General features: G+C 36.2%; 1 protein-coding gene across 1 annotated transcript in view; it reads right to left on the reverse strand.

Moving 5' to 3' along the window:
- The window catches only part of Birc6 (baculoviral IAP repeat containing 6), a 181,515-nt gene that overhangs the window by 25,130 nt on the left and 129,315 nt on the right, over positions 1–27,070 (reverse strand). The window contains 9 exon segments of the mRNA XM_038320792.1: positions 6,135–6,345; positions 13,702–13,870; positions 15,303–15,467; positions 17,403–17,620; positions 19,525–19,825; positions 22,526–22,722; positions 24,566–24,739; positions 25,556–25,723; positions 26,608–26,739. Of these exon segments, the coding sequence (XP_038176720.1) occupies positions 6,135–6,345; positions 13,702–13,870; positions 15,303–15,467; positions 17,403–17,620; positions 19,525–19,825; positions 22,526–22,722; positions 24,566–24,739; positions 25,556–25,723; positions 26,608–26,739 (1,735 nt within the window).

A 27,070-nucleotide genomic window follows, 5' to 3' on the forward strand; every position in this document is an offset into this window, starting at 1 on the left:
TACTGCTCCTACCTCTGAAAAGTGAGGAAAAGTTCACATCTACTTAAAGGGGAACCAAAGGACTACAGATACACTTTGACTCCACTGTGAGATTACAAAGGCTGTAGGGACCAGCAGGAAATGAATCTCACACAAGCTACTGGGTAGAAAACAAAGGGGTTCAAATATCTTCACAGTATAAGTAGTTTGTAGGTAACAAAATGACCTTTACACTAGACACTTATATTTCCATTCAAGTGGAAATAATATGTACATAAAGCACAATAACTATCTTATCTACACTCCAAATCCTTTTCTTAAACAACAGAGTATCTTCTTTTTGAGTGGCAGTGGTGAGGTGGTGGAATCCATCACTCTGTTGCTAATGCTGTCCTTGTACTTACAAATCCCCGTCTTGGACTCCCAAGCAGCTAGGAGATATGCATCATAACATATGGCTCTTTTTTTTTTTTTAAAGATTTTTATTTATTTCATGTGTGAGTTGAGTTTTGCCATATATATGTACACTATATTTGTATCTGGTGCTCACAGAAGCCAGAGAACAGTGTCAAATCTCCCAGAATTAGAGTTACTGGTGGCTGAGTCATCACGTGTGTCAATCTTGGCTCTGTAAGAGCAGTAAATGTTCTTAACAATTGGGCTAGTTCTCCAGCACCAAAATATTAAGTCTTAAAAATATGGTTTGGTACTCTACTAATTAAAAGTTATAACTAGAGTGCATATCAATTGAAATATACTACCTTTTAATGACTTCTCACAGTTCTAAATTATAAATTCTTTAGGGAATGAAAATGAATGGATATTACAGAAACAAAGAGAAAAAATGTAAAAAAATCTGTATTATTTCATATGCCTCCAAAGATTATCGATAGAATAGGGGCTTTTCTTTTCTTTTTTTTTTTTTTTTTTTACAGATTTTTATTTTATTTATTGTGTATGTTTGTGTATATGATGCAAACATTAATGAAGTCACAGGCATGGAGTCTTCTCTCTGGCATAGAGATGTTTTATAAATTAATTCTTGGGTTTCTCTTCAGATCTTATTCCTTTTTTAATTGTAAAAATAATTTTAAATTCATTACTTACATTTAAATTATTTTTCTACACTATAAATATCCAGTTCCCCATCACTGCTGTTTTGATTTGGTATGATAACAAACCTAATAGGTCTTTTGAGGCTAAGTTTAATTTAGTGAATACATTGATTGCAGTATTAGGAATAAAAAAATTTGATTATAGCACTCCAAGTCACAATTTTTATGGACCTTCCTATCTGTAAAAGGTGGCAAGCTGAATTCCAAAGAGTCCCTGACAGCTCTGACAATCTAGATAACAGAAACAAGCTACTTAACTGTGATGTGCCTAGAAATGTATTATAAACTAAAAGCAATAGATTCAAATTTGGTATTAAAACTGCTTGAGATATAGCACAACCCATTATCATGTATACTGATTTGGTTTTGAAGCCAGTGATCTTAAGGACTGAGCCATCCCTCCAACCCCTATTATGTCTGAGATAAAAGAGAACTAATGTAATACAATTTGATTTTAAAAGAAAAAAAAAAAAACCCAAATTGCCATTTCACATAAAACTTTATTACTGAGGTAGAAATTAAGAGGGGTGTCAGGGGGAGGGAAGATGGCATGGCGGGGGCAGACCAGAGCAAAGACAGGCTTTCCTAATAGCCTGAGAGACCAGATTTCGTTTCAGTTCACTAGAATTGTCAGAGCTAAACAGACAATACTCAGGAAAATCACAGCTTAGGGGCAACAGATCAGCAGGAACGCCATAGCCTTCTGCTGACTCAGCAGGCCCCCAAAGCCCCTTTTGCTGGCTCAGCAGATGCCACCCCTCAGGGCCCACCAGCCTTCTGTTAGCTAAAGATAGCTTCCCCTACCCTGCCACCAGAAAGTCCCTAACCATTAAACTTCCCACCAATCAGCCCCAGACTAATCTTTCCTTATTTATTTGCTTTTGAGACAGGGTCTCATTCTATAATCCGACCCAGCCCAAAACTTCTATGATAATGCTGGGATTACATACATGTACCACCATACCATCGTCAAGCAATTTAAAAACTGAAGAAGTTAGGGCAGACCCAAGCATGGTGTCAAATGCCTTTAATGCCAAGGTTAGTCTGGTTTAAACAGCAAGTCCCAGGTGGGTCAGGGGTACAGAGTAAGGCCGTCTCTAAGGTTGCACCAGCAGTTACTACATTGTATTGTGGCAAATGAATATATACTAGACCATCCCAATCACAAAGCTTGGCTTGTGTGCAAGAAACTGACAAGCATAGGACTGAAGCAGATGCATTACACTAATCAAAATTAACTTAAAAGATAAAAAAAAGAAAAGTACCAATTAACAGTTACAGAAATTCATGCTCGGGGCTGGAGAGATGGCTCAGAGGTTAAGAGCACTGACTGCTCTTCCAGAGGTCCTGAGTTCAATTCCCAGCAACCACATGGTGGCTCACAGCCACCTATAATGAGATTTGGTGCCCTCTTCTGGCATGCAAGCATACATGGAAGGAATGTTCTATACATAATAAATAAATAAATCTTTTAAAAAAAAAGAAATTCATCCTCAATAAATTCTTTATGATTAAGGTTATGATCCCTTATGATTAGATTAGTATGAAATTCAGGGTAGTGGCTCTGGACTTGGGCAGCAATAAACATGTAATTTCAAGTTTTATACAACCAGTCAGACCCAATGTGCATCTTTGTTATTTCTGATCTCTTTCACTTCTTTGGAGACCTGCCCCAATTTCACTACTTACATTTTAAGCCAAATGTCCTGAATACAAAATGTATTTCTACCAATGAACTAACTTTATATCAAGTCCATAATATATCAGCAGGAATGCAACTGAACACCATATTTCTTAGTCACAATTCTCAGGGAACAACTGCTGTGATGAAAAGCTCTTTCATGGCCTTATTTCACCTCCTATTTCAACCATTCAACTATATTTAGAGATCACCTATTGAACACAAATCACATTATTAGATAGCTACTGAGGTTTTTTTTATTATATTTTATTTGAAGGGGCATACACTTGCCTTGGCACATGTGTGAAGGACAGGGGACAACCTTCATGAATTGGTTCTCTCCTTCCACCATGTGGGGCATGCTTGGGATCATACTCAGGTCAGCAGCACTAGTAAGTGCCTTTACTTGCTGGGGTCACCTTGCCAGCTCTCATCAACCATTTTTAAAGATAAGTAATCTGTGAACCTTCATCATCTAGCCTCGATTCTCTCTAGCTTTGTCTGTCATCTACATTTAATGGCACATCAAGCTTCCCTAGATTCCTAGCATATGAAATGATTTCTTTCAGCACTAACATTTTTTTAAACATAGTCTGGAACACAGACACCCTCTAATCTTTACTTACATACTCCATTAACATTTTTTTTTGTTTTGAGGGTGTGTGGTTATGATGCTGAATCTTGCACATGTATGTAACTACCAACATCAAATCAGAGATCTTAAAAATGAAGACAATTTCTTTTAAGATGATTAATGAAAAATACAATAAGCCTGGGAGGGGGTGCCCTTTTTATGCTTGGTAAAAAGACAAAATACACTTTATTTTTAATTAAAAAAAAAAGGCAGTGTAAGTCTTAAGTCTTGGTAGACTAAAAAGGTATGAGTTTTACTTTCTGTGAAATTGAAACTGAACTTTGTATCAAACCTTCAATAAGAAGCAGAGATGGAACAACACTAGGCCTTGACTGCCTTCTCTGACAGGACAAATACCTCTAACAGAAACCAATGGGATCCCAACCAAACAACATTCACTTTACAAGTCTTGACACAAAACACCCCAGCAAAGGGGGTTAATTAAGACCAGTCACTGCATAGGTCTTTATGGACATAAACTAAGAAAAGAAATAAGCTCTGTGGACAGTTACTGTGGTTTCATATGTGTGCTTGTTCTTAAATGAGTCTTAAATCTAAAATATGTTTTCTAGTTGTATCACCTTTCCAGAAAATTAACTGAAAAACAAATTCAGTTATTATGTATCTGAAAATAAAGTTTTCTAGTGAAATAATACATTTGCAGAGAAGCAAAAATCCATTATTAAATTATATAACGTTTGCTGAATGGACAGGGTTAGAAAAGCAAAATAAGCAATGGGGAATCTACCTACCATACACTGCAAAAAGCTTATTCCTAAATAAGAATTCTTATAATTCCTTGTCATAAGTCCTGTACAGGATCGACCAGGGTTATACAGACAGGATAGGGATATACGCAGAAAGAAAGATACCTTTGAAGAATATTTTGAACCCAAAGAAATCAGCCTGCCTCTGCCTCCTTGAGTCCTGAGATTAAAAGCATGTAGCACCACCTGGCCCAAAGTATGCATTTTTACTGCTTAGTTATAAGCAAATATAGTTACCCCAAACACAAAATAAACCAGAGAAATACAAGGCAGATCTCCATCTTGGTATGTAACAGACATATTGTTAAGAGCAACATGTTTGGAGTACAGGAGCAAAAGACACTAACTGTAGTGCACGGACAAAATTTTCAATAAAGGACACCACTTGAACTGAACAATTTAATGTTTTTGGTTGAATAGTGGCAACACTGCTTTTTTTTTGTTTTGTTTTTCAAGACAGGGTTTCTCTGTATAACAGCCCTGGCTGTCCTGGAACTAGCTCCTGTAGACTGGGCTGGCCTTGAACTCACAGAGATCCACCTGTCTCTGACTCCCAAGTGCTGCTGTAAAAGGCGTGCACCTCTACAACCCGGCACAACATACTATTAGAACAGAACTACGCTGGCTTCCCAGACCTCAGTCAGAAAGACTGGAAACAAAAGGGAGGACAGAGCAGAATGCAACCAAACACAATATTATTTTCTTCTATACAACAGAAAATTATCAATGAAAATGGATTTTTACAACCTAATTTCCTAATAATAGAGTAGCATGAGTCTTATCTTTAACAACAACAACAACAAAAAAAAACAGAAACGAAAAGTCTCTTTCTGTTGTCCAGGTTTGCTTCAAGTCATCTTTCTGCTTTGGGCTCCCGAGTAACTACAGACACATGCTACCACTCCTGATGTAAACTATAGCTTTATGTGTATTTACCAAGTAATTTCCTAATTTTTTCCAGTATATGATTCTTGCCCAACTGGCAGAGAGTCAGTACACTGGGCCAAAACAGAACTATTCTTTTAACGAACAACTCAGTGGCATTATTTAAACCTGTAATGTAGATTCTTGCAAAACAACCGAGAACAAAGGAAATATAGTACAAAGATGAGAAAGAACATTCATTGACTTAGAAATCTACTGACACACACAAATTTCTCATGAATAATATAAATGCCTTAAAAACCATCTTTAAAGGCCATCTCTAAGGAAAATTGACTCTGTGAAAAAAAGGTTTTATAGATTATATATTTTTTTCATAACAGAACTCATTGTCTTCAAGGATAAACTTTGACCAAAGGTGAATTAAAAATACCACTGTTCAATAAGCAATTAGTTTCACTGTAATTTTAACAAATAATGACTGATCTTCTAACTTCTAAGAAAGGTTATGGCATAAATATAACATGAATCTAAACGATGAAAGTAATATATAAATACAGACATTGAACACTAAGATTCTAGTTGTAGAGGTTTTATATAAACATCAAAATTAAATGTATGAGATTATTATAACAAAATAACCTAAACAGCTACCAATAACTAGGCAAAGTAAAACACAGTATCTTTAATGTAGAATTAGAAGTAAGAACAATTCCATTGGAGTGTATTCAATGACACTTAAAGGTGTCTCTGACATCAGTGCTGAGGGAAATTAATATCTTTTGTACAATGAACACACTGTGGTACATTTAGTAAAACTCATTGCCTATACCTATAATATCACTCATGAGTACATGTAATAAGTTATAGTGATAAAGGGACATTGGTATAAGACATGGGTGGATACGTTTTCTTTATGTTGATATAGTGCTTTTGTGCTATTTGTGTGTGTGTGTATGTATATATGTGTAAGTATAAACAGTATGTCTCAATAAAGAAGAAAAGCTAAAAACTTCTACAGAACTCTTTTTAAAACGCTGTTTAAAAGCAAGGTCAAGAGAAACAAAGTGCTGTACCTTAAGCGGTTGGTGTAGGTATCAACACAGGTCTTCATTTTGGCCAATAATGTACCAACGGAAGTCTGACATTCTGAATGGTCTTCTTCTTCTTCACCATTCTCTGTAGAAAGAGGCAATAACAGTGGCACCATAGATGTGCAAGAAGCAATGGCCCGGAGCAATTCTAGCAGAGCCCGGTACAGTGGCACATGTCTTGCCATGTCCAGAACTAAGGGAGAAAAAAAAGAAAGCAGACAGTGAGGACACATGCCATATAAACAGCATCAACAGCAATACTGTCCTGACCCAGCAACACATGTTTATGAGACACTACTGCACTTCCAGAAAATGAGGAAGATATGGAATGGGGAGAGGGGACACACAAGTATGGAGGTAATTAATATTTTGTTATGTTACATACACAATGATTAAGTAGTCCAGATAATATATTATAGCAGTACAGCATGAGAAAAATTACACTGTTAAGGTTGAAGCAATGAACTTATCTCATAGTATGTCTGCAACTATCAAAAGACTACAACTGATTAAAAGTCTGTCAGCAAATGAACATTCTAATTAGGAAAAAAGCACTTAAAGTTACTAACTAAAAGTCAAATGAATTTTCTTATCCTTCCATTTGTTTGTTTGTTTGTTTTGTTTTCAAGACAGGGTTTCTTGTGTAGTCCTGGCTGTCCTAGAACTAGCTCTGTAGATCAGGCTGGCCTTGAACTCACAGAGCTCTGTCTGCCTCTGTCTCCCAAGTGTTGAGATTAAAGATGTGTGCCAACACTGCCCAGGGAACTTTTTTTTTCTTAAAATCTGAAGTACTAAGGATCAGATTTTTTTTTTTTTTTTTTTTTTTACTTCTAAGACTTTTCTTAAGTTGGTAAATAGGAAGTGGAACAATCTGGCTAGAATTTACTTCTATGTCTCATGTGAGGGTAACTTTTTTCCAACACTAATTACTGAATAACCATTCTATAAGCATTTTTTAAAAAAACATAATGCTAGTCAAGCTGGGAACACAGCAGTGACAAAAGCAAAAAGTTTCTAGCCTCATAATTCTACACAAAGACAAACCAGTAACAGTATTTTGAGACACTGGTAAGTATTCTGATTCTTATACAAAAAAATTAAGACACAATAGAAAACTGAGGGAATAGAAATTAGATGGGGAAATTTTTTCATAGTCTACACAGGGCATGAGCATGAGAAGATGAGGAATCATCATCTAGAATACTAGTCTTTCTCCAGCAATTAATGTAGTAAAAAGAAGGTCTGGGTCATGTCAGTTCTAACAGGATGGTGATAGAGAAGGCTACTTAGAATGAAGCATAATTCCAATGGACAGTTCATTTCCAGGTCAGGTGTAACAGTTTGAATGTAACTGGCTCCATAAACTTTTTGGGAGTGGTACTATTAGGAAGTGTGGTTTTGTTGAAGGAAGTGTGTCAATGTGTGGGCAGGCTTTGCCATCTCCTAGTCTCAAGATACACCCAGTGTCTCAGACTACTTTATGTTGCCTGCAGGTCAAGATATCAGACTCTCAGCTCCCTCTTCAGCACCATGCCTGCCCACATGCACCATGATGATAATGAACTAAACATAGTAAAATGTAAGCCACTCTAATTAAATGTTTTCCTTTATAAGAGTTCCTATGGTTATGGTCTCTTCACAGTAATAGAAACTCTAACTAAGATACCAGGGAAACCTCTTTTCTAGGGTCACTGAGATAACTCAGTCAGTGGGAAAAGGCACTTGCTGATGATACAAGCCTGATGATACAAGTTTGGTATCTAGAGCTGGTGTGAAAGTGGAAGGAGAAAACCTACTCGATAAAAGCATCCTTTGACCTCCACACACATGCTATGGTATGAATGCACACAAGCATACACCACACACACTGAGGGAGGGGGGAGGGGAAAGAGGTAGGGGTATAGAGAGAAGATAGGAACAGAGAGAGAAAGAAAACAAATAAAATCAATGGACAATGGAGTATAGTGGTATATACCAGCACTGGAGGTAGAGGCAGGAGGACCAAGTGTTCAAAGTCATCCTCAAGCTATAGGGAAGCTCAAAGTCAACTAGATTACATGAGATACTACTGATTGGAGGATGGAAAAGCTCTCATTTCACACCTGCCAACAATGAGAAGTAGGAAAATTTGACCGTTTGCTTACTTGAAAATTTGCCTTCTACCCCAAACATCTATGAAAAGACAAATGTCCTGCTTTTCTGAAAACTGATTTTCTATTTGGAAATAGAAGTCATAGTTGATGGTGGATGTGAATATTGGACAAAAGGCTTAACCAGGAATGGAGGTGGGGGAATGAGAAAGGGGTATATAATGGGTTAACAAAAACTAAAGGTGTGTAAAAAGGCCTTATGGAAACACATTTGTTTGCAAGCTAGTTTTTTTTAAAAATATAATTAATACTAATAGTTCCAAAGGAGGAGTGTTTGAACACACAGTACTCTACATGGGCAAACAATGCTTCACCCAATAGACAGTGACAGGCATAGAATACCTCTTTACAAGTCATGCTCTCTTCCTCCCTGCCACAACAAAGGCTATTTTCTTGATTGTCCACCATAGCTATTGCTGAAGACACAACAAAATTTGGTTGCTTGATATACAGAAATCAATCTGAAAACAACCTGAAAATTTCCTTTTTGGTAGCTGGCCAAAAGGCACTATGCAGGCTACTAGGGAAGAAAATTCATCAATGCACTTAACCAGCAGTCGACCCTGACATGCCAGGCAAGTCATGACTATGGGTGCAATAGTGGCACGGTGGTTATGGGGATAAGCAACTAATTTTTAACTAAACTTGAGGCCTGCTCCACAGGGAGAATTCATGTTGGGTATCATAAACTTGGTCAAAATCTAGGAGAGAGGAGGTCATGGGCCCTGGAGGGATAAAAAGGACCTACTACTGTCATTTTGCTAACTAGGCATATCATCAAACTATCTTATAAAAATTTATGTTTATATCCATAGATTAGTGGTACTCTCAATCTTCGTCAGAGAAGCTTCTTTTTGTGGTATGCAAAAGTTAATGTAAAGATTCATAAGTGGCTAAAGTACTGAGAATAAGTGATTCTTCTAAATAAGACATCTTTACTAACTCTACCAGGGTTCAGGTAATAGGTAACATCATGAAAGAAGGAAAGGAAGAATTTAAGAGCCACAAGAAGGGAGAACTATGAGTTATCTTTTGAGATGACATGTTCATTGTACTCAGAAGTAAACAACAGGTATGGTCACCTGCACAAGATAATCACTTAACATTCCAGGACTTATACAGAAGAAGTCAATGAGACTTCTCCCCTATTGAGGAGCTAATAGCAACTATTGGGTGTTAGGAAGAGGAACTGATTTTTCTTTGAGTGTATAACTATTACTTTTGTTGTATTTTCTATCCAAACCCATAATCCTAGTCTAATCAGGATAAAAGAATTCTCAAAATTCTTGAAAGAAACAAACCAGTTCTCTTTAAAAAGTGAGAGGATCACAATAAACAAAAGAATACTAAGACATCAGAAGGAAATAGACACTGAAGAAATGGGATAACTAAAAGCAACAAGCTATTCCAGATTGGATACCAAGACAGAAATCAGTCATGAAGAAAAAGAAGGGGAGGGGAGATAGAAGGTCCTCTATATGTTAACTACTGAACTAACGTCAAATCTTTCATTTTGATAACTTGTTATAGCTATAAAAGATGGCATGGCAGGGCAGTGGTGGCACACGCCTTTAATCCCAGCACTCAGGAGGCAGAGGCAGACGGATCTTTTTGAGTTCGAGGCCAGCCTGGTCTACAAGAGCTAGTTCCAGGACAGGCTCTAAAACTACAGAGAAACCCTGTCTCGAAAAACAAAACAAAACAAACAAACAAACAAAAATGGCAGCATTCCTGGAGAAATGGTTGATGGGTAAGACTACACTGTCTTAAAACTATGCTATAAATCGAACATTAAAGTTAAAAACAAAATAAACCCTAGTTATATTAAATTCTAGCTTTTAACAGAACTTAATTCTTAATTTTCAAAATCTCCTTCTAAATTTCATTATCTGTGACATGGATGTGCAGCTGAGAATTAGGCTTAATAAAACCCCACCTAAGGAGCCTAGATGTGCACACTGCTGTCCTAAGAATGAAGGAAGCTAAGACGGGGGAGCATGGGGCTAAGACTAGCTAGCCTATAAAGTGAGATCCTATACAAAAATTAGGTTAAAAGTCCTTAGCGAAAGATCAACCTCATGAATGGATTATATAAATACCTCTGCAATTTTTAAAAAATATTTATTTACTTATTATGTATACAATATTCTGTCTGTGTATATGCCTGCAGGCCAGAAGTGGGCACTACACATCATTACAGATGGTTGTGAGCCACCATGTTGCTGGGAATTAAACTCAGGACCTTTGAAAGAACAGGCAATGCTCTTAACCGTTGAGTCATCTCTCCAGCCCCTCTGCAATTTTTCACTTGAGATTACCCATATTCTGTGAAGTAATCTCCTTGAGAGAGACCCTCTTCTTTGTTTCCTGGACACAAACACAAATATGTCTTAGAATAGCTCTAATTTATCTTTCAACTCTAAAATATATTTTCATGTTTCGAAACCAGAACTAAAAAGTATATGCCCCACTAAGTGAATATCAAGTAACTTAATGTGCCACAAGGCTTACTATATTATTTTCAGGAGGAAGGGGACACAACAAAGTTTTTTTTTCTTTTCATAATGAGAGTAATCTTAAGTAAAGATAACCTGCCTGTAGACATTTTACAAACATCCCTAAAAGTGACACTGTACTTCCATCTGGTGGCAAGTGGGGTAACTGCAGGCTAACTAAACGTTACCTGTTAAAACGATACTGGCCAACAAATGCATTTTGGCATTGTATAAAATGCATAAGTTAACATGAACATATTCTTCGTACAAGACTCTCCTATCTACCTAAGAAATTTCTAGCAAAAATAACTGCTTTTTTCTCTTCATTATATTTTTGCTTGTTTTTTTGAGACAGGATTCTTTGTGTAGTTCTGGCTGTCGTGGAACTAGTTCTATAACCTAGGCTGGCTTTGAACTCATAGGGACCCGCCTGCTTCTGCATACTGACTGTTGGGATTAAAGGTTGCAACACCACGACCCAGCTCTTTATTAGATTTTTATCATATGGCACTCCAATTTACTAAGTACAGTATCGTAGTGAGTATATACAATAGATGGTGATAAAATGAAGACAATTGGCACTTCTCTTTTTAAAGAAACATTTATCATTTATGAGGTGAGAGAGAAAGCACATGCTTTGAGGTCAGAGAGCAACATACAGAAGTCAGTTTTCTTTTTCCACCTGTAGGTCTGAGGAAATGCACTTGGGTCTTCCATTTTGGTAGCTTGTGTCTTTACCTAATGAACCATTTCACTGGCTGAGCAATTATCATTTGTATTTCCAAAATATGAATTACCTATACAGGTTGGGATCTTTCAAATTCTTCTGTTTAGTCTAAAATTTGTAATTTAACTACTGCAGACTAGGTTGGCCAAGTGTTATGAAACACAACAATTCTCCCAGAACAAATGTGGGTGCCAGGTATCCTCAGAGGCCAGAAAACAGTATCAGATCAATAAGAGACTAGGGTAATAGATGGTTCTGAGTAGCCACAAGGGTGTTTGAAATCGAACCCAGGTCCTGTGCAAGAGCCAGTAGTGCTTTTTAATCATTAAGTCATTTCTCTAGCATCAAGTGCTCAATATTTTTAACATTTACAAATGACTGAGAATATGTAGTATTTGTTTTTATATACCTATCTTATTAAGTTGTGTCCTGGCTATTAGTGAGATTTCTAGATCATAGAGTAATTTCTTATAGCTTTTAAAAATAGATTTATCTTATTTACATATATGTGCATCACATATATGCCTGATGCATTCAAAGAACCAAAGATGGTGTCAGATACCCTAGAATTGGAGCTACAGGTTGCTGTGAGCCTTCATGTGGGTGCTGGGAACCAAACCCGAGTGCCTTGGAGGAGCAATAAGTGCTTTTTTTTTCCCTAAGCATACACCCCAATGAAATGAAAACCAGTGCTAATAATAAGCATTTATGCAGAGCTATCTCTCCCTTCATATATAAGAAGCCTAAATAATGACTGTACTATACATCAAACTAAGAGGCCTATGGACAAATTACAGAGGCAAATTACAGAAAGCAAAACTTTTGCAAACCATTTAATAACTATAATACGTAAACTCAATGCAAAAAAGTCCAAGTAATCCAATTTAAAAAAAGACATTTCTTAAGAGTAGATATAAAAGGGCCAGTAAGAATATTTAAAACTCAGTAACAAAGAATATTCTGAGCATAAATAAGTAACTTGAACATCATCAGAATACAAATAAAACCAGAATGAGTCGCTGCGTCATCTCAGTGAGATTTGCTAAATATGGTGACTTATATTTGCTGATGAGATATACAGAAACCAAACACTTAAAAGCATGTTCTATTTACATATGATAAAATTTTCCTTTACACCTACTACAGGTCTAGAAAAAAAGAACCAACTTATTAAAGGGCTTCAGTAGGAAAAAATTAATTCATTAAAAATTGCTTCTAAAGAATATGAACTGTTCCGAATCTAACTGAACAAAACTAAATCTGCATAAATTTCCATGTTTTTTAAAACCCATTTACTAACCTTAAATTTCTTAAATAAAAGATAAAAACTAAAATTAAACTGGGTAAAATATCCAGTATTACACTACAAGTAAAAAGACCTGAGAGATGATTAATGATTATAACACAAATTTAACAGTGGCTACCTCTAACACCAGGACCTCAACTATCCTTCTTACACAATATTAATATAAAGAATATAAAGAACTGATAAAGATAAACTCAAAATTCAAAGAATCCAGACAACGAATGAACAACTGAACTGAATCAGTATTAAAACAGAGGCACAAACGGTCAACAAATACACAATTTTCCCCATGATTATCCATCAAGGAAGTAGAAATCAAAAGACTACAAAGGGAGATGGCTCAATGGATAAGGTCCTGAAAACCTACATGATCTGGATATTGGAGACCTACCTGGGGGAAAGAACTGACTCCTGATCTGACTTTCAAAGGTGCACTTTGGCATGTATGTACATTTGTGCACACATGTACATGACTGCACACATCCACAAGTAAATAAATCTTATTTTCTTTTTTACGTAGAGGAAAAAAGACATGGAGATAGAAGAAGGGCTACTTGGGAAGAACTGGGAGCAGTGTGAGCGAGACAGGAATGAGACAAGAGAGGGACGTAACAATATGAAAGCCCATGATAATCCTTAATCAGTTGCATATTGACAAAGTAAGTGTCTATGGTACATTTTATCTGATTTCAAAACGTTCATCACCTTATTATAGAAAGTATCATGGACTTAAGTTTTTCATTAACTTATTTTCAAGCTATCAATGTATGTAATTTTATACTTTCCTGAAAGTAGAGCAAAGAGAATCCTACCATATTTACACCAGAGTATCGTAATAAAGATTGTAAGTCTATCATATAAGGTGACTTACCCGAGTCATTTCGCAGGTAGGAGGACATAGCGGGGATGAGGCAGGACTGACTGAGAAGCTCCAGAAGCACAGAAGGCAGAGCGCTACTGTTCTGACCTCGGCTCTCATGAGATGGCTGGGCTTCGCCATTAATAGCACCACTCATGGGGTTTATATAACTCGCAAGAACCTAAATTGTTGAAAACGTATCAGAGTTCAGTTTCATATACTTCAATGATGTTTTATAATTAGGTATTTAATCTTAGCGCACACAAGACATGTATTTTCTACTTAACCACTTTCTGAATAGAAGACCTTTTTTTTTTCCCTAACTGAATATAGATTTTTTTTTCTTCATACAATATATTCTGACTATGTACTTTTTATTTTGGGGACAGCTCTTCCCTATGTGGCCCTGACAAACCTCAAAGTCAGGTTTTCTAACAGGATGCCCTTGGATTTTTCAGTGATCCTGAGTTGAGTTTAGGACTGCAAGCTTGAAGCATCAAACCTCGCTAAGAGGGACATTTAGTTTGACTGTTCAGTGTTGTTTACATGGCAGGTGAGTCAATAAGAGAAGCAACCTGCCTAAAAACAAACACACACTGGTGCTAGTGACTACACCACTGCCAGCAACTCAAACATTTCCTTTGGCTTTCTTTACCATTTTTAGAGTCTCAAGTAGTTCTTCTGGCCTCTACTTTGCTCTGTAGTTGAGACTGAACTTGACTTCTGACCTTCCTGCCTCCCTCCTGGGATTACAAGCATGAATTACCATTCTTCATTTTAAGTAGTACTGAGGACCAAATCAAGGGGTTCCATGAATGCTAGGCAAACATTGCACTGAGTTATTTACATATGTAGTCCTTATTGTTGAGTTTCGTTGAATGGATTCAGTTTGAGAGTGCTTCACTCTTAGAATTCTGTACTATTATGAGCATACCATCCTTGAACTATGGAAAACAACACTTCAAAAACGGCACCAATTTAAGCTAACAACTTCTTGTTTATATGACATAGATGTTCTCTCCAACCTTAAACTTGCTTCATTCTGGAAACAGTATAAAAAAATTTAGAAATGAGAACAGAAAGTGAGCTACAGGTACAGTTCGGTGGTTAAGTATATACTTAACAGGTATAAAGTCTTGGGTTCAGTTCCAGCACAGAATGAAACATAAATGCTAATTTTTTAACACAGAAGGGCAGAGGCTCTATGATGAGACAAAGGGGTGACTAGCAGGCAGATAGCATCTTGAAGTCACAGGGTAATTACATCCCCTCACGTTTCTTTCAGGTGAGAAGCTAATTAAGAGGGAAGGTACTTAGAATACAAGCATGGATGAAAGACCATTCTTTAACCCATGCTTTTATAATGTATTTAGAGAAGAAAACAAAAGTGAGCATGTAATAGATAAGAATACTGGTGAACACCAGTCATGACTACACTCCAAAGGTGAAGAAAGGAAGATTTGGAGTTCAAGGACAGCCTAAACTACATGAAACATCTCAACAAAAGAAGAAAAAAATGTACTTAAGAATGATTACATCATTAATATTTAAAAAATAGAAAAAATAAAAAACTTTAATGATTATCATTGACAGTAACAAATTAGCAAACACACCTGCAGAAGACAAGTCACATGCTCCTCTTCTAGCCTCTGTTTGGTTAGGGCTTGTTCTACGTCCCACCCTGATGCTGTGGAGCCTGTGCCAAAGCCAGTACCTTTGGCCCAATACAGCTGCTGTTCTTCTGTTGACGTGGGGTTATGAGAATTTGACACCTGTGGCTTTTAAGAAAAAAATATTACTAGTGCTTAGTTTTACTTATCCTCAAAAACTTATCACTATGACCATTCAACAATTAACACAACATAAAAAAAATCAATCAAAAATTCATCAAAAAATGTTCTAGGACATCTGAGGTTACATAGAGAAATCTTGTCTCGAAAAATCAAAAAGAAAAAGAAAAAAAATTAGATCACAACATACAGGTACTGCCTTCATTTCAGCTGAATTCCACTACAGTACTAACCCTATTTTACTTTTATAACAACAGATAATATCTGTATTTTTTAGAATTATCAGACACACAGCTTTTAATGAGATGCCCATTCAAGCCCTTTGATCATTTTCCTATGGGATATCTGATGCTGCTCTTTTAAAGCTCTTTAAATGTAGATTTCAGTACTTTACAGAGCGACCCAAAAATAGTTTTTCATTGTGTGATTTGCGTTTGCACTGCAACAATGAAGGGGAATGGACAAGGAATATGTGTCTCATGCTTGTGGAGGTCAGGTGTTTCCAATTTTTTGGAAATGGGTTTTCTCCTCCCACCGTGTGGGATCTGGGGATAAAACATCAAGAAGGCAAGTTCCTTTATCCCCTAGTCATCTCATGAGGTCCTTTCCTTTGTTGAGTTTTTGTTATTGTTTTTAAAAGTTTGTTTATGGGTTGTTTTATGTTTTGCTTTGTTTTTAGAGATGGGATCTCAGGCTAGCCCAGGCTGGCCTCAACACAAAAACAGTCTTCTCAGTCAGTCTCCTAAGCTCTGAATTACAGGCATTAACCACCATGTTAGCCTTCTAATAATGCTTTTGATTAAAAACAAAAATATTCTTAAATGGGAGAGTGAATAAAAAGAGGTAAGTCATTTCTTGTTTACAGTAAGGTGATAAACACACTAATTCATCACTGTGCTCTGATTATAACATATTGAGCGTATTCACTGGAACATTACACTATTCCCAAAAATAAGAACACTCTCCACAAGGAAGTCAGAAGTAAACATAAGTTCCTCTGTTGCTCTCCATTTCACTTAGAGACATGGTCTCTCTATGAGCCTGAGGCTCTTCCTGAACACTACGATTATGGTTACTGTCAACTCACCCAAGTTTATCAAGTGGGTGCTGGGGATGCAATCTCAGGTCTTCAAGCTCACAAAGACTTTACTGTTTGAGGTACCTCCCCAACACTGGAAACAGTAACTGTACACTCATCTCATATGCTATTTTCTAAATTGCAGATTTTTATATACACACAACCAAATAAACTTGAAATAAGGACATTTACCCCGTTGTGTATGTGTCTGTGGCTTGTTTTTTTTAAGGAGGGGACTTACAATAGTATATAAATTACAACTCAATAATATGAAAGAAAAATAACATTGAAATACCCACATAAGTGGGAAAGCAGTAACTACCTATTTCTTTCTTTTTAGTTTATGTTTTTTCAAGACAGGGCTTCTCTGTGAATCTTGGCTGTCCTGGAACTTGCTCTATGGACCAGGTTGACCTTGAACTCAAGAGATCCGCCTACCTTTGTCTGTTGGATTACAGGAGTGCACCACCACTGCCTGGCTACTATTCACTTCTTAAACTGGTAGGTTAATCTGATTTTTCTGAGGAGGCTAGCAGAGTATCCCATAGTAATCATAAAATGACTCTAAGTTCTGAAGTGACACTTCATACTCTAATCAATTAAGTTTAGTTTTTCCTAACACCAAGTAGCAGTTCTCAACCTGCATGACCTCTGTGGGAATCAAACACCCTTTCACAGGGGTCACCTAAAATCACAGGAAAAAGGAATTATTTACATTACAATTAATAACAGTAGCATGATTGCAGATACAGAATAGTAACAAAACACATGAAGAGCTGTATTAAAGGGTGACAGTGTTAGGAAGGCTGAAAACAAATGACTAAAAGTATGGGAATGAAACCTACCTCAGTTTGGTTAAGGCTAGAGTTTGGAACTCGTGGAGCATGATGGCTCAGAGCTGAGAGACAGACAAGAATTAGGTGCAATGCTCCAATTTCCAGTGCCATCCGCCGCAGAAGCACACCATCATCAGTTGTCAAGGGAGTAGCACTAAACAAGCTGCGAAGAACGTGGAAAGGAAGGGTTGGAAGCACGTTGGCTGATGGAGATTGCAGAATGTGGCCTGTTAAAGAGAAGAGGACTAAAATGAAAAACACATTTAAAATAATAAGTAGGTCAAAAATAATAATGACAAAGTATGGTTTCACAACTAAATTGATTATAAAACAGGCTGAATGTAGGCAGAATACAATTATCTTTACTACAGTATCAAGAACATCTCTATAAGACACAGTGCATACAAACTCTGTAAATTTACACATCTGAGTAACAGCTATCAGTGACAAAGATACTATTAATTACAATATGAAATAAAATCTAAACATTAAAAAAGAAATTTCTACTTTATTTTAGAGACAGGGTTCTCTATGTAGCACAGGCTAGTCTTCAATTCATAAAGAGTCAACTGTTTCTCCCCAATGCTGGGATTAAAAGCATGTACCAAAGAAATTTCTTACAACCATTGGAAAGTCTTTCAAGTGGTTCTAAATGAACAAACGACAAACAAGTAAAACTACTTTCTTTTGTACAATAGTTTTGTGCTGCTTTAATCAGAAAGAAGTGGTAAACACAAGCAATAAAGCACTATAGGCACAGTGTATGAATAGTGGGGAAAAAAGCCACAATCATATACTGCAACAATTATTCTTTGCACTTAATGTGTGCAATTTAAAGTGGCATAAAGTCTGTTTCCCTTTTGCTGTTTATGATCAGTGGTGGAACAGTCTTTGAAAGAACAATTAAGAGTAACCCAAATTAAAATCTACTTTCCTATATTACCTTAACTGTGATCAGCCAATCTTTCATTATATTGATATCAAATATGAACAATCATTACAGCTTTGTGTTTATTATAGCTTTATCATATAATACACAATTCTTTTAATTCTCTTCTCTGTGTTTAAAATACTGCTACAAATTTATGCCTTTTGTTTTTCATTTTCTTGCTTTGTTTCTATAGTGCTGAGGACTAGACTTTATCCTTATTGCAAACACTAATCCAACACTTCACCAGATTAATTTTCTTGGGGGTGGGTGTTTTTCAGATGCCATTGCTCTGCTCAATAGAGCTTAATAAATCATCATTGGTATTCAGAATAAAACCCATGTTTTTCCATTACTTGTTACCTAACTACTTTTCTTTCTTTTTTTAGTTTTTGTTTTTCGAGACAGGGTTTCTCTGTATAGCTTTGGAGTCTGTCCTGGAACTCACTAGGTAGCCAAGACTGGCCTCAAACTCACAGAGATCAGACTGCTTCTGCCTTCTGAGTAAAAGTGTGTTCCATCACTACCCAGCACAACTTTTTTTTAAAAGACACACATTCATAGTTTCTTCACACAGACTCTCACATGGTCCAGGCTGTACTGAACTCAGTACATAGCCAAGGGTAGTTTTGAAATACTGATCCTTCTACCACAGAATTCTTGAATTCTGGGATTGCAAGCAAGTGCCATCATTACAACTTTTAAAAAGTGCCTTTCATGCAGAATCTAATCAGCTAACTCCTGCCATTCTGAAATAATCACCCCAAGTTTTATTTATATTTCAGAGCACCAATAAAAACTGCTATACAACTTTTCACACTTACACTTTGTAAAGAAATAGACTTGACTCACATCTGAGGCACCAATAATACTCAGCTCAAATTCTTCTCTAATTTGTCTGGGTCAATATGCTCTCATACTTTCCACTACAATGACTAGAAGACAGTCCTACTTCCTGATCACATTACTCCAATGTTACTCAGTGCATCTGCGAGTACTCAGAATACAATTTACAAAATGAACATGAAAAGTTTTTTTTTAGGATTTATTATGTTTAATACTAAAAGAACAATTAACAACAAACCATGTAAACAACATTATTATAAAATAAATAAATGGGTAAGGACAGACAATAATCTGAACAAATTTACCAAGTTATTTGTGTATGTATTGAAAAATTTAATAGTAACTCTAAACACTTACTGCCTTCTCCATCATCTGTAACTCCCAATACCAATCGAAGAAGGCACTGGGCATGTTTTCTCTCTTTCAGGAGCACTTCAGCATACCCCGGAAGACGAAGAAATAATCCAAAAGCAGCCAAAGAATGGGCAGGTATGGGAGAAGTGGCTTGCACTGCTGACTTGACAGGTGGAGGCTCAGCTGCGATAGTTTCTGGAGCTTCATAAACTAGTTCACCTGACTGCTCTATGGTCACCCATTCAAACTGATCACTATCTTTTGGTTTTTCCTGAGTAGTAGATGCCACCACTGGAGCACTCACCTAAAGAACACAGAAGCACTTAGTTATTTCCACTTTTCAATGCTGGGTTCAAAAACAAGATTCAAATGACTTCTTTAAACTATAGGAACACAAAAACTTAAAGGATATATTCTGAAACAACAAGGAAACAAATACCAAGAAGAGTATGACATCATGAGCACAGCAGTATCTACCAAGTGTGTCTATATTAGAACTGCATTTTCCTATTTAGTGAAATAGCTACAGATTCTTCAAAATTATGTCGAAATCTTGCACTTCAAACTGATTCACTAATGAATTTGTTTAATTTTATATGTAATTATGGCTGGCCTGGAACTCAAGAGATCTACCTATCTCTACTTCCAGAGTGCTGGTATTAAAGCCAGACCCTTTTTAAGAATATATTTACATGTGTGACTGTCTTTGTGAATGAATTCTGTGCATATCAGTGCCTTTAGAGGCTACAAGAATATGCCATTTCCTTTGAAGATGGAGTCATTTGTGAGCCACCTAATATGGATGCCAGGAACTCAACAAATACTCTCAAGAGCAGTAAGTCCTATTAACTACTGAACCATCTTTCTAGCATCAGTACTAGCCTTTAAAAAAGTTCACCAAGATTCTTTTCTTTGTAACAGATGAAGATCATTACAGAAAATAGCAATCCACCAAAATGCAGAGTTGTGGAGCTCAATCACAAAGGATATACCTAGAAGACACACTCATACCTAACGCTCAGGAAACACTGTGAGAGAGTGGGAAGAATGACTATAAAAGCCAGAGTATTAGGGAGTTTGCTGTGAGATAGTGTCTCCTAGTAATGTCAGATGCAACAACCATAACACATCTCCAATATGACTGCCAAAATTAGTTGATTAAAGACAACACCCACAGAAATGCCAAATATGGGCAGGGGAAGAAAGCCTATTAAGTCTCAACCCAACACACACACACACAAACACACACATACACACACACACACACACAACTATAGGCAACTAAAGAATATTAAGAGGAGAAATAGTCCTCCCCAGGGAAGAGCACAGCAATTGGTTATCTAACACTAAATTGTCAGCAATGAAAACAAGCAAACAACAGACTGAGAAGGCTATTATTTATGTATTCAAGAATATATACATATATGCATGCGCGTAATAACAATGAATGAAAAAGGTCATGAATTTGGAACAGAGCAAGGGGGAGTATATAGGAGGGTTTGGAGGAAGAAAAAGGAAGGGGAAATGATGTAATATATTACAATCTCAAAAAAACAAAACAAACAAAGAGTTCCTTGAAACCACAGTTACAGTAGTTAGCCAGGATGACTTCCTAACTCTGTCATTCTTCTACACTATCTGGTGCTGGGATATTGGGAAAACAGTTCTTTCTTTCCACCTACTCATGGAGGATCATCAGTGTGTATTCTAATTTTATTTTATAAGTTACATTAGTCTACTATTTATTCTTATGACCTAGTGTAAACAGATTTGGTATCTAGATCTCCCTTCAAGCAGTCTTCTGCATAATTTCAATACTGTGTGCATTACTCTTTGAGAAGTTCCCCCACTTCCTAGTACAACATGACATTCAAAGCTTTCAGAACATTTCTTGGTCCAGTCCCTGAACTTCATGGAGACAAAATTTCTTATACCAGAGACCAATATTGTTAGGGAGGAGTCGGATTACAGGCACGATCTACAAATAAAACTAAGAAATCCATTTACACACAGGTATGTATATATGAGGTTCCATAATGACATAACAGATATTCTTAGTCCTTTAAACATAATAGCCATAAAATAAACAAAGAACTATTATAAAGTTGATCGCAGAGAAAAGACAACACAATGGAATATACATTTTAGAACTAGACCTAAGACCAGCGGCTCTCAACCTTCCCAGTGGTGTAATCCTTTAATCCTCAATGTCAAGGTGATTCCCAACCATAAAATTATTGTGTGGCTTCTTTCTAACTGTAATTTTGCTATTATTATGATTAATAATGTAAGTATTTAATATACTTGATATCTGATGTGGGGTCATGACCCGCAGCTTGAGATTACCTAGACCATCATTTCAAACCTTGCATAATGAAAATGTAGTGGGTTTTGTTTCTTTCTTGAGAAAAGGTCTTGCTATCTGTAGCCAAAAATGACCTTAAACTGGTAATTCTGCCCAAGCCTTCCAAGTGCTGAAATGACAGGTGTATGCCAAGATACCCACCAGATTTTCCCCTTTGTCCATAAAGAACATCATAGAGACAACTGACAAAATTGTTCATTAATATAACAAGAACATGAGAAACAGAAATACATGGATGACAGCAGCAAGAATGAACACTGACATGGGCTGAATTAATGATTTAAAACCATCTAAAGGGAAATGGCACCTAAGACAAAAGTAGAAGTTAAACAAGGCACAAATAAGTAATATGCTATTATTTTACTATGTTGTTTATTATAATAAACACAGTCAATACCACATCTAAGCCACATATAGAAATGAGAGTGTGATGACCATAACATTAACATAAAGGGAATACTTTAATGAAGGTCTTTATTCCCAGCTAATCTTTAAACATTCTATATATATAAGCCATCTGTGACTTATCTGGTACTCAAAAATTATAAGGCCAAGAACATTTCAAGGTTGAGGTAACTAACTTAAAGATATGCAACCACTATGCATACACAATGCACCATGGTAGGAAGCTTAGCTTACCTGCTGAATTACTTCTGGATAGAGCATGGGCAATCTTTCTGCAATAAGAGCCAATCCACCCATTCCTGCAAAAACCTGCAATGGTGACTGAATGGGACACGTTTCCAGCAAAGATTCATCTAGTACTCCATCCATACACTCATCACTCGGAGTAAGAGCCTCATCTTCTGGACAGCTACCAATTAACTCTCCATGATCTATATAACACATTACACAAAAACTTAGTATGTCAGAAAGAACCTGTGTACATATACAACATGCTTTCATTTATGTAAACATAAAAAGAAAGAGCAGGAATGACGAGATGCTCAGTGGGTAGAAGCAGTATTTGCTGTGTAAGCCTGAGTAAAATGACAGGAATTCACAGTGGAAGGAGACATGGTGCCCAAAAGTTGAACTCTGACCACCACATTTGTGTTGTGGCACACACACTCTGATAATAATTTTTGAAGAAAAAATAACAAAAGGGAACAAAAACCATCAAGTTATAACCCCAATTTTTAATTTACATGCCTACAGCAATCTGTAATTGCAGTTCCAGAGGAACAGACTCCTTTCTCTGATCTCCCTGGGTATTAGGCACACAGATAGTGCATATACATATAGACAGGCAAAAAATTCATACACGTGTAATTTTAAAGTGAGGGCTGGAGAGATGGCTCAGAGGTTAAGAGCACTGGCTACTCTCCCAGAGGACCCAGGTTTAATTCCCAGCCACCACATGATGGCTCACGACCACCTATAACGAGATCTGATGCCCTCTTCTGGTGTGCAGGCATACATGCAGGCAAAATACTGCATACATGATAAATAAATAAATAAATAAATAAATAAATAAATAAATAAATCTCTTTAAAAGATTTCAATTAAGAAGTTAACGAAAATGTTGAGACAGTTAAGAAAGTTACAAATAATCCTGCTGAAGATTTGATAAAAGAAAATATACTAAGGTTTATTAAGTAATATAAATAGCCTGTAACTAAGAAATAAACTGTAATCATGAGAAAAATACAAAATTTAAAAGTGATAAAATGCTCACACTATGAAACGAATTATTTACAAAGCATTTGGGCAGTGAAAAATTAGAATCAGCACTCATTAAATAGGGCATGCACTTTATCCTATTCATCTATACAGAAGTAACATATTTAAAGCATGCAAATGCAAAACTAATTAATGGACTCTACAGGTAACAGGATAAAATACATGATCCCCTTTAAACATATAAAAAATCTTTATGAGCAATGACAACAGTTCAAGATAAATGGCCAGTAAAGCAGGAATTTACAAACTGGGGATATAACTTGAAAATAAAATGGCAACAATGTAATTCTCAAAACAAAAGTTAGAAAGAAAACCTATGTACATGTCTGAAATGATGAACTAAGATGAATTAAGTTTCCAAATGAAATAATTGTTTTCAATAATTTACAAATAAATCAAATCACCAACAAAAAGTACAACTAAGCTGATATATGAAAATAACTGATCAATTTAAAATTGAGTCATTAGCTCAATGACAGTGAAGAGACCATCTTACATATGTGTATGCATGTGCTGGGAAGGAGGGGTGGCATGCAAATGCGTATTAGGAGAGGTCAGCCTTGGTTCTTGTTCTTAGATGTCACTGACCTTACCATTCCCCCACCCTGGTTTTTATTTTCTCTGTGTAGCCCTGGCTGTCCTGAAACTCACTTTGTTTTGTAGACCAGGTTGGCTTTGATAGAGATCAACCTGCTTTTCCTGGCATTAAAGGCATGTGCTACCACTACCTGGCTGACCTTACATTTTGAGGAAGGGTTTCACTTTAAAACCTGGAGCTGGACCAATTAGAGTAGGTGGCTGGATGGTGAAAATTAGGGGTATTCTTGTCCCTCCCTCCCAGCACCGGATGACAAGCAGAAGCCACCACAGTCAACTTTTTTATGTGAATGCTGGAGATCAAACTTGGATCTTCATGATTACACAGCAAGTCCTTTACTGACTGAGCTGTATTGCCACCATTGGACTGCAAGTTTTAAAGGAGTATCATGTACATACCTTTTTCGGGGTGTAGTCTTTTAAAAGAATCTGTTTTGGACAAACTTGGGTCTGTAATAACTTTTGATCCCAACTTAACAGTAAGGTCTATTGAACGGTAACCTTGAGGAAGTTTTCGGTCATAGAGAAGAGTTAAAAGCTGGGCAAGTGTCATTTCAGCTGGCAATGGCTGACCTAAAAATGATGTAATTAAGTTAAAACAAGATTCTAAGATGAAAACATTTTTAGTTGGCTTGACTTTCTGAATTAATTATTTTACTAAATCATGGACAAAAGTTTGACAAATATACCAATTTCAAAAGTTTAAAATTAACAGAAAAAAAAATCTATAGAATACCAAGGTCAAACCACAAATAAAAGATCAGATATTCTAAAAGCTAATATCTGCAAATATATTCATAGGTAGCTTAGATATCAAATACTTTAAGATCACGTAAGTGCAACTATTATATCTAGCTAAGGATAATATATTAAACATGGGCAAATGAGTTTATAACAAAATTTTATAAGAGACATAGTAAATAACCCACCACTTGACCTCTGCTATGAACTTAGGGTATGAAGTTAAGAAAAAACATCATTCAGTGTTAGTTGGCAATAAGAGTATGGCACAGACAAAAATGTATATTACATTAACAGATGGAAGGTAATGGTCAAAGAATTTTATCTGGGAAGAATATATTAACTACCAATGCCCTGTGGTGGAATTCTCAGCTACAATTATACCTCTAAAGCCTATCTGATACTACTTCTTCATCTCACACTCTATGCTCATAGCAAAAGTAAAGAGATAAAGGGGGCATAACTTTGTGACACTGAAACAGACATTGAGAAGGCTACTCTTTGTGGGTTTATTTTACCTAAAAGGAATTATGTAGAAAAATCCTCAATACCTCATTTTAATTCATCCAAAGCAACAGACCCATAACATAATTTGTGCAGTTCTACGTCTCAGAATCTGCTCTGCTGTCTACTCGTCATAAACATTACCTGCAAGGAGCCTGTGAAACAAGTGAAACACTGGGACAGTGATTATTTTGTTAGCGGTGTCTGCACTGGAGGAAGTACTTCCTATTTTATCAGGAACTGCTCTTCCCCTCCTGGATGGTGGACGAGGTGGTGTAGCAGACACAGCACGTTTAGACTGCGATTTCAACCCTTAAACATAATAATTAGTTAGGTTTTATTATTTTTTGTAGTTAGGATATATAGTATAAATTTCTAAAATGTTTTAATAAAAATAGACATTCCTTACACCAAATCATTAATCCAGATCTAACTCCCAATTCTATTTGACCTGCATGACATGCTGTAATTTTGGCATTTCATATAGAAATGTTAAGAAAATAATAATGATGCAAACTGCCATCAACTATTAGGTACAAATGGCAATTCAAGCAAAATAGTACTTTTGGGGTCCACATGTTGATTTTTATGATAGAGAAGACAAATCAACCAATACCATAATCAAGGAGCAGTCTAAGCTTATACATCCCTCCCCTTCTGTTCACATCACATTTTTTAACAGAGCCTCATTTGAACTAAAAGCATCTCAATTCTGTGAAAGACAGAACCCTGTGAAACTAAGTTACCCTTGATAATATTTTTTTTCCTAAACCCACTACTTATTTTTAAAAAGATTTAAATCTTTGATGTTTAACTTTATATAATAAAAACCAGTAAATTCTGTTTGGTTTTAACATGAAGTTAAATAAGGATGTTGCACAAAAGTTCTTAGATTAATGGACTTTCTCAGGTACCATTCATATTGTGGTAAGGGCAGCCTATCAAATTAAAATTCAGTATCTATGCTAGTCATATATGTTCAGTTCCTGGTGAAGTATAGTAAGCAACCTTTAGTCAATCAGTGGTTAAGTAATTGTATCAGAGACTTCTGGTACAAGATTTTAAAATATAGTATTAAAACATAAGTCTAATTTCCCATGAGTACATTTATTTTATCATATGTTTCTGTAAATACACAATGCTGTATTACATTAGAATCCAAGGAAAATAAAGACAACAGAAAGCAGAAAGCATACCAGAAGCAACAACAACGCTGTAGTTATCCTGAAATCCATTTTCTGCCTTAACCTTTTCTTTCTCTTCATGGTTCTTCTTCTCTTTATCATCTTTTTGTTCACTAATTAGTTTAGCTGTGATACTTGGAGTATCTGTAAGAAAATACTGTCTAAAATACAGTGCTTTTCTACATTATCCAGAAGAAAGCAAAAGTATTAGTGTTTAATAGTAAGATGCCATTTCCAACTTAAAAAACAAAAACAAACGAGGTTTAAAATGCAGAGATTATAGCATACTAAAATTCTATTGTATTCTTTGTGTAGCTGCAGGGAAGAACTGCCATTCTATGCAAACAACTGTACGAGCGATATGGAAGGTGAACTAGAAAACAGTCTTTTTCTTGCTATGACACAGGGCCTCACTCTGATGAAAACCCTAAGCTCTACTTATCCTCCTGCTCCAGCCTCCAGAAACGTTTTTTAC

The sequence above is a fragment of the Arvicola amphibius genome, chromosome 2 (genome assembly GCF_903992535.2).
Source record: "Arvicola amphibius chromosome 2, mArvAmp1.2, whole genome shotgun sequence".
NCBI lineage: Eukaryota > Metazoa > Chordata > Mammalia > Rodentia > Cricetidae > Arvicola > Arvicola amphibius.